The sequence below is a fragment of the Sinocyclocheilus grahami genome, unplaced genomic scaffold, assembly GCF_001515645.1.
Source record: "Sinocyclocheilus grahami isolate Dianchi unplaced genomic scaffold, SAMN03320097.WGS_v1.1 scaffold522.1, whole genome shotgun sequence".
Taxonomy (NCBI): Eukaryota; Metazoa; Chordata; class Actinopteri; order Cypriniformes; family Cyprinidae; genus Sinocyclocheilus; species Sinocyclocheilus grahami.
In genome coordinates, this window is record NW_015505701.1 from 54655 (window position 1) to 64389 (window position 9735).

Sequence of the window (9735 nt, forward strand, 5' to 3'; positions counted from 1 at the left end):
AAGTTCTTAGCAATGCATATTACTAATCAAAAATTAAGTTGATACATTTATGGTAGGAAATTTACTAAATATCTTCATGGAACATGATCTTTACTTAATATCCTAATGATTTTTGGCATAAAAGAAAAATCGATTATGTTGACCCATACAATTTATTTTTGGCTATTGCTACAAATATCCCCCAGCGACTTAACACCGCTTTTGTGCTTCAGGGTCACAAATGTTCTGATAGAAATGTAAAAGTTACTACTGGCTGACAATCTGAAATCTTCCCCTCTTCCATGGTTATATCGCATACAAATATATAAACTTGAGAAAAACATTTTTTATCACCTTTGCATTGTGCACTCTGAGTTAATTGGCCGGTTGAAGAGCAAATATTTAATAATATAAGCCTGAACCACCATCTGAATAGCACAGGCTCCTCCCTGCAAGAGAACAGAAAGAGAAACACTGTTTAGGCTCACATTTGTCATGCATTTTTCTCAAAAATTCCACATGACAATTTCCTTTAACTGTAATTGCCATTTCATAATGCAGGACTTCCATGTTAATGATGAAACACAACAAATATGAATATGATTAATCCAAAAGCTATAATTAAAACAATGTGTGCCAGAATGTTTTGTGTATTTAAAGGGACTGTTCATTAAATCAGAGACTTAAATTTAAACTTTTTTTTTGTTTTTTTTTGCTAGAACTAACATGGAACTGTTTTTTAACATTGTTTATAATAAGAAATATGTCTGGAGTACCAAACCAGCATATTAGAATGTGTCACTGAAGACACTATAACCCAGGGGTGCCCAAACTCGGTTTAGCTCCAACTTGCCTCAACACACCTGCCGGGAAGTTTCTAGTATGCCTAGTAAGAGCTTGATTAGCTGGTTCAGGTGTGTCTAATTGGGATTGTAGCTAAACTCTGCAGGACACCGGCCCTCCAGGACCGAGTTTGGACAGTTCTTCTATAACCAATCATTTTGGTTACTACTGTAACCTCTGTTCTCTGATGGAGTGACGCTAGGGGTTGCAATTGGGAACCTCAAACACCTTCAGAAAACACCGGTGAGAACTTGCCAGGTGGTATTTGCATGCCACTCATCCATACATACGGGTATAAAAGATGACGCCGTGCTCCAGTCATTTAGGTTTGTGCTGAGGAGCCGAGACAGTGTCCCAGTCTTTTCAGTGGGTTGTTCTGTGTTGTGAAAAGAGGGACACCAAGTCTGGTTCCCTCCATCAGGGAACAGAGGTTACAATAGTAACCAAGATGTTCCCCATCTGTCGCTCACTTGACATTGTGTCAACTTAGTGACACTAGGGGTCACTCCCTATACTAAATGTCACATCCAGCTGAACTGTGTTATGAGGTTTGGTGAAGCAGATGCAGGCATGCTGCTGTGTGCCCAATATTAGACTACGACATAACCTTCCCAATGCCCAAGTAAGCTGCCATTGTTCCCTGGTTCCATAAAGAACCTTTAACAACCTTTAACATAAAAAAAGCTGCTTTGTGGCGAAAGAAGGTTCTTCAGATTATAAAAAGGTAAGAAAGAGATGGTTCTTTAAAGAACCTTTGACTGAATGCTTCTTTGTGGAACCACAAATGGTTCTTCTATGGCATCGCTGTGAAGAATCTATTAAGTACCTTTATTTTTAAGAGTGTAATGCCTACACATTTGTTGTAGTGTAATGCATTACTGAGTGTAATGCATATTTGCTTAGCCGCCTTAAAGCGTACCAATGATCTGTGGTAAAGAAAACGGCCAGCATTTCAAGCTCATTATGCAATAATGAGGTGGCGGGTAGTGATGCAATGTTCAGACAATGGTGTCGGGCTAATCAATCTGAAGTCATGGCTTCTCCATGAAAAAGACGCACAAGAAGTGATCTACTAAAGCGTGTAACACAATCCTTCTTCACTTATATAGCTTGCAGTTCTGGCAAAGGGGAAGTAACTTTATTAATGTGATCAAACATAAGGTCAACTGTCTCAAGTTTCTGCTTTACTAGAAGTATTTTTCCAATTCCTCTAAAAGCAGGCATTTTAAGAACTGTTAAATCTGTTAAAGTGTCAAATAAGAATGCTATAACAAGTCAAATTGATTCGATTTAAGGTCATTCACTCCAAAAATAAAAAGTTATTACGACATGCCATACAATACAACAATTGATACAACAATATATCCTCATGTTATGTGCAAGGTCCTGTATATTAGTGCAAATTTATCACAATCAACATTCTTTTTACCATTTCCATTATAAGAACTCCAATTCCATTTCATGATGTATTGTATTTAGTTTACCTTTGACATTTGTTTAGATACACATTCCCTTCACTTATGCATAAACAAGAAAGTTGCACATTTGTCTCTTCATTAAGTAATCTAAATGAAAATAAAATTCATGTTTAATGTTTTAGAAAATGTTACAAATATCCAATTTTCAAGGGGTTATAGCCAAAACTATGACGATGGCTGTTAATGAGAAGTTTTCTTATACTCACCACCCTCTCAGTCTCCAGAGCATATGGCATGTCAGAAAAAGGCTCCCGAAACTTGAAGAATGATTTCTTCCACTCATAGTTGAATATATGGAACGTGTTCCCAAATAAAATATTTCTTAAACTCTGTATGAGGGACAAAGCAAAATACAATATGTCAAAATAATAATAAAAAAACAAAATTGTTGTTTACAATAAAAATCAACACCCGGATCAAGCTAACACCACTGAAATGTAGGTTTGCAATCGTATTATTTTATCATTATATTTAACTTTTTTCCTCTACAACATTCTGGTGGATTTTTTCACCCATTTAGTGGAATTAGCCTCAGTTATGACTAGACTAACCAGATCTATTGCTTACAGTTCTAATAAATAAATGATGAGTCAATATCCTGTCTTTTGTCTCCGGGGCACACATATACACACACAGCTCAAGTCTGTTATGAGACACATGGGAAGCATGAGAGCAGAGGGTCAAGTGACAGGGTCATGTTCCACAACTCACCACCGCCAGCTCTGGTGACAGCGGTTGCCCACCCAGACTCGGAGACACTGTGAGGGTTCGAGGAATGGAGTGGGGCGATGTGAACTGCTCGTTCTGTGCTCCAATGTGATGGGCCGAGGTGGCAGGTCTAGAGGACTCGTCACTGTCCTCTTCAGATTTGATCTTCTCACTAGGTCTCTATACAAGTGATAAAGTGAAAATGTGCAGTTGTTACAGTACACCTTCTACCTTGTCTTACCATTAAATTACTTTCATTATATAAATCACAAAACATATTTTTTTAGGTTGTCTGACAAATCCCAGCAGGCACACAACGTCATAAGACGTTGATATTTGGTTATATTTCGGTTGCGACGTCGGGTGACCAAAATTCAATGTAAATTCAACTTCTAATGTCAATGTTAATTTGATGTCCAATACCGACATCAGCTGACATTGTGTAACCAAAATCCAATGTTAAGTCAACATCAAATTGACGTCAAATATTGACGTCAACCCGATTTTCATTTTCAACCAAAATGCAACGTCTGTCTGATGTCATGTCCAACGTCTACCTGACGTTACATAGACGTCCGGTGCCTGCTGGGATCACTGCACATAGGATCTTGGTTTATTTTTATTTTTTTAAGTATTTGTTTGTTTGTTTGCAACTGACCAAAATTGGTCAGAAGTTTTGAATAATTAAGAAATTATAATGCTTATTAAAAAAACCTCTTATGCTCACCAAGGCTGCATTCATTTGACAACAATATAGTAAAAAATATTAATAGCGTTAAAGAATGTTAAATTCAAAATAACTGATTTCTGTTTTAATATATTTTAAAATGTTACATTTAAAATCTGTTAAAAAAAAATGAAAAATTTTGATCAAAACACTTTTGATCAAAATTATATTATATTTTATATATAAAAATTATTCATTTCATTTTAATCCATCCATCAATCAATAAATCTTACAATTACAAAAATATTAAGCAGAAAAAAAATCCTTTGCCATCACAGAAATAAATTGCATTTTAAAATATATTAAGACAGAAATCGGTTCTTTTACATTTGTATTTTTACTGTATTTTTGATCAAATAAATGTAGCATAAGTGAGCAAAAGTGACTAGAAAAATAAGAAAAAATTATTAAATAAACAAAACCTTAATTGCTCTTAATTATTCCAAACTTTTGACCGGAAGTGTACAGTATGTAGAGGTCATATCACAATTTTTGTTTCAATTTATATTTACACATTTGAAGGTGAGGCCTACACAGATGTGGAGTAACAAGGTTTTTCAATAAACTGCTTAAAATCTCACTTTTATCCAATGCTAATCAACTTTTATTTTTGATGATCAAAATATTCCTAGATCTAATATTTTGTTACATTTTCGAACATAACGTATAAATATTACTTATACATTTATATTCTGTCTATTTCTAACATCTCCTTATAACTCTTCAAACAACAGAAATCCCAAAAGCACTGTTTCTAATCTTATTAAGATGCCAGGTTTGAGATGAATGAGCCATCATCAGTAGATTACTCACATTTTGGTTTCTCTTCACCTCCTCTTGAAGAAGCTCTATGTAGCTCAGCCTGGATCCCTGCAAACTCTTGATGGTTTGCAGAAGGTCCTGATAAGCCGTCATGATGGCTTTTACATGCACTCTACTACTGCATGTATATTCGCTTTCACACATGGCATTGTGTGGATATGCCTAGTAAACTGCCTTAGAGGTAAGGTGGTAGCAAACATACACCTCTCCTCCAGTCTGAGATACTGAGTTTGTTGAGAGGATTGCAGCCACGCAGGCACACGCATACTCTCATCTGATTGGCTGACTGCGTGTCATGGGAGAAATGACATACAGCTACCTGAGAGCACAGGGTCTGAAGTATCAATTATCAAAATATCAGACTTAACCACATAAGAATGGCATAAGCACATGGGATGTTATATTTACGTTCGCACCATTTAAGATCAAAAATATTGACTATAAGCCTCCAAAAGTATTCCAATGTTATATAAATTCATTCACAAAACAGACTTAAGTATCAGCACATCAGAATATAGCACAGAGTTTGTATATTACTTTTATTTTAAGTTTTCATTTTGAGTCTTGAGTAACCATTAATTAAAGGGATACTCCACCCCAAAATGAAAATTTTGACATGTCAGATCGAGATCTGATCGATCACATGTCACTCTCTGCATCACTGTAGCGCCATTTTGGAGAATAACCACTGAACGCAAGCAGCGTACACTATTCTGTGTCAGACGCTACACAAGGATACGTTTTCTACGTGTATTTACGCTTTTTTTAACGAAAACAGCGCGACCGTGCAGCATGGCTGACACAGAAGAGCGTACGCTGCTTGCGTTCAGTGATTATTCGCCAAAATGGCGCTACGGTGATGCGGAGAGACGAATTGTTGAATAAAGTCGTTATTTTTGTTTTCTTCATGTACAAAAAGTATTCTCGTCGCTTCATAATGTTACGGTTGAACCACTGATGGCAGATGGACTATTCTGACGATGTCTTTCATACTTTTCTGGACCTTGTCAGTGTAAGTTACTTGGCAGTCAATGGGACAGTCACAAGCCTCCCGGTTTTCATCCAAAATATCTTAAATTGTGTTCCGAAGACGAACGAAGATTTTAGAGGTTTGGAACGACACGGGGGTAAGTGATTAATGACAAAATTTTCATTTTGGGGTGGAGTATCCCTTTAACCTTCTGGTATTGTTCAGTCATTTTTGACTGAAAAATTTAACGTTTTGCTTTTTTTAGAATTTTTTTTCTACATCGGATTGGTACGAAACGTGGTAAGGGTTCTGGCACTTCGTATGTGAAAAAAATAAATCATGGACATGATTCGAAAAGGTCTGAAAAAAAAAAACACTTGTCACACCGAAATTACCTGGAACAATTTGTCCCAGGAACTTTTTTTCCCGCAGACCTGATGCTGTCTGCGTTTCCATCGCAGTCTAAAGTACCGTGAAGATTAGGCAAATAGTCTGGTGACGTAGGTCTGCGCGCATTTCTCAATACCAAGTGCGCAAATTTCATTTATATAATACTGTATATTTTCTATTTCTTTTTTGTAGTTTATATTTGTTCAGTACCTTTATATTATATGTTGGAAACATATAAGTACACATGAAGTGTTCCATTTGGGACAAGGACAGGGACTTTCTGAGGGGTACACTTTTACTAAACTTTATTTAGATCCTGGTTCCTGCGTGGAAACACACCGAGTACCGGCCGAAAGTCCTTAGTTCCTGGGGAAAGTTCCTGCGGTGGAAAAGGGCTTTTGTACTTGAATTTGAAAGGAATGGGAAGTGAATTTCATGTGGTAGAAATGTTTACAGCACTCAAACTAATTTTTGAGATAAGGTCATTTTTTAGATATCAACCTCAAATTTGGAACACAACTTGTTTTTGTAATTATATCTGATTTTCTCAGTTTTAGAGTAAACCATGTTTTGGAAAAAAAAATTTAATAGTATTTTTGTGCGTTTTTAATAATAATAAGCCTAAAATTCAACATAGTTTTTAAAAGAAAATTTTCATTTCAGCAATAATCTAGCAAGTGTCTTTTTCAAGAGACCATAAAATATCATAGAATACCCCTAAATATGCAACATATTAAAAAAAACCATTAACAAACTAAAATACATAACTAAAATATAGAACTATAGAAATATAGATTCATGTTTTGAATCATACCCATTGGGAACGATGTGAAAGGGAATAAATGATGAACATTTTGTCATTTTGAGTTAAACTTACGGTGGCCGAGAAGTGCAAAGCAAATCCCAATTCTGAAAACAAAATAACAAATTACAAATGCAAATGCAAGTCTAAAAAACTAAATAACAATTCAGAAAGCACAACAACAATTCAGAAAACACAATGACAAATTCAAAAACAAAATAAGTCAGAAAGCACAACGACAAATCAGACAAACTGGAAAAGGTAGGTATAGTTTGAGACAGCGCCATTGGTTTGGGATTACTCACCGCTGACTGGACGAGACATCTGCCAATCAAAAAATATGGAGTGTCTATTTACATTTAGTTAAAAGTGGCTGCAAACCATCAGCTCCAGTGGTGCAGATGGATAAGCACTAGAATTTGGCATTTTGATGTGATCGACCCGGGTCCGATCCCACCTTTTGCCGAACTTTTTTTTCTCCCTTTTCAAATCTCGTATCACATCGTAAAGGCATTTATTTTCAATAAAAATTAAGGAAATAATCAAAAAGTTGAAAAAGTATCGGGTAGGCTTAGGGTTGGTGTAGGGAGGGCTTTATTGTACCAATAAGGTGGCATCCATTTAATAATTAAAATTATAATTTACACTCAATATGTTATTATTGCATACTGTTTTATAATGTACTACAATACTGAAGTGCAGATAATTACCACTATTTGCAACAAGTAGTATACTTGATAGAAGAAATCCTGCTATTTTAACAGTGTAAATAGGTATTTGCACTTAGTGTAAATAGCATATTGCTAAAAATACTGCTATTTTCACTTAGTGTAAATAGAATCCATTGCTAATACGAGATTTGAAAAGGGAGAAAAAAAAAGTTAGGCAAAAGGTGGGATCGAACCTGTGTCAGTCACGTCAAAATGCCAAGGGGAAGCGCTTATCCATCTGCGCCGCTGGAGCTGATGTTTTATGACCACTTTGAACTAAATGTAAATAGACACCCCGTATTTTTTTATCCATAGTAAGGGCAATTCATACAATACATTTAAACTGAGCTACTTTAAATCAATCTCCGAACTTTCTACCACGACTCTGCTGTTCTTCGGCTGGTTCTTCTCTGTATACGTTGCTTGGCAGATGTCTCGTCCAGTCAGCGGTGAGTAATCCCAAACCAATGGCGCTGTCTCAAACTATACCTACCTCTTCCGTTTTGTCTGATTTGTCGTTGTGTTTTCGGACTTATTTTGTTTTCGAATTTGTAATTGTGTTTTCTGACTTGTTATAATGTTTTTTGAATTGTTGTTGTGCTTTCTGAATTGTTATTTTGTTTTTTAGACTTGCAATTTGCGTTTGTAATTTGTTTATTTTGTTTTCAGAATTGTGATTTGCTTTGCACTTCACGGCCACCGTATAAACTAGTACATTTTTGCTTTAAAACACAGCGCCTGTGAACGCATCCTGGGTATATGTCTAAATTAGAAATAGAAAACATTTAGCAATCCAAAAATAAATAAATAAATAAATAAATACAAAAATAAATAAATAAATACTACTAAGACTTACTTTAACGTAGCCCTGTGGTAATTCCAACCTGAAAGGTAAAAACAGGTGAGTAAACATGGAGGGTCGTTGGGCAGCAGAAGACAGCAGACAGTGTGCGTGCGAGCGTGCGTACCCGTGGGAGTTAAATATCTCTCTCCATTTACCCAGTTCCACGATCTGCTGGAGGATTTCATCTATTTCACTGCTCGCCTCCACATCAGTGTCCATCTGCAGGTGACAGGAAACATCACACCAGTGTTTAGTTCCAGGCCCAACTTTCCTGCCTCGTGTTCCGCAGGATTCCAGGTGAAAGAGTCTCACAGCTCCCTCAGGAACACAAAATAAAAGAATATAGGCTACAAGTGAGACAAGCGCCTTGTTGCTTAGGCTGCATGCAGACAGGACGCGTTCAAGCGTACAATTTCTTTGAGCGTTGCGTTTTTTGAACACGAGAGCGCGTCCTGTGTGAGCGCGTTATTATTGTGCACATTAGTGGAACCATACTGTAAGCCTACATTTATGCACTCTTAAAACAACCTGTCTTATATCTTAACACACCTGTGTGTCATGTTAAGGACAACACATTTTGTGTTAATTTGAACTCAACCAGTGTGTCATTCTTCTTAACACATGTTGATATTCTTCAAATATTTAAACAGTGCACCTTTAAGAATAGCACATCTATGACACAAATTGTGTGATTTAGGACACATTAGTGTGTTAAAAACAACACAACCTGTGTTATAACTTAACACACATGTGTGTCAGTTAATATCTTGTGGAGTGACGTAGGCAGCAATGTGATTGGATGATAGTTAACACATTGTGTTGGACACACTGTGTTATTTCTCTCTCTTTCTCTCTCTCGCTCGCTCTCTCACTCTCTTTCTTTTTACACATGATCAACTTAAAATTACACAAAATGTGCTAAAATGGCCATAACACAAAAAATGTGTTATTAATGAACACATCCTTTTTGACAGTGGAATATAGTAGTAGTTTTAAACATTAGACTCTAAAAAATGCTGGGTTAAATACAACCCAGTGCTGGGTAAAATAGGGACAAACCCAGCAATTGGGTTGTTTTGACCCAGCGGTTGGGTTACTACCCAGAAAGTTGAACATGTAACCCAACCGCTTGGTCAAAACAACCCAATTGCTGGGTTTGTCCCTATTTTACCCAGCACTGGGATGTATTTAACCCAGCATTTTTTAGAGTGTAGTCTCTCACACACGCTATTCTCAATGAGTACAGTATTATACACAACTGTACTACGGCAACAAATAATTTGACATAAGAGGATTTTTTTATGTATGTATGTATGTATGTATTTAGTTAGTTAATTGGTTAGTGATTGATTGATGTTGACTACATTATAATGACGATTAGTGAAATCCAAACTAAAATTGTAGCTTGAAGATGTACAAGCTTCATTTAGTCATATAACATTAATTTGTCAAGCGTTATAAA

The 9735-nt window shown here is 36.2% G+C and overlaps 1 protein-coding gene across 4 annotated transcripts in view; it reads right to left on the reverse strand.

The window, feature by feature from the left end:
* Window positions 1-9036, reverse strand: part of mindy4b (MINDY family member 4B) — a 14067-nt gene extending 5031 nt beyond the window's left edge. The window contains exons 1-6 of one of the 4 annotated variants that reach the window (XM_016237691.1): window positions 9001-9036; window positions 8398-8492; window positions 8286-8313; window positions 3012-3188; window positions 2507-2629; window positions 334-428 (exon numbers count right to left, since the gene is read on the reverse strand). In XM_016237691.1, coding sequence (XP_016093177.1) covers window positions 334-428; window positions 2507-2629; window positions 3012-3188; window positions 8286-8313; window positions 8398-8492 — 518 coding nt within the window. In that variant the 5' untranslated portion in view covers window positions 9001-9036. The other 3 variants (XM_016237690.1, XM_016237689.1, XM_016237688.1) reach the window with 3 other exon arrangements.
* Window positions 9037-9735: the final 699 nt, after the last annotated feature.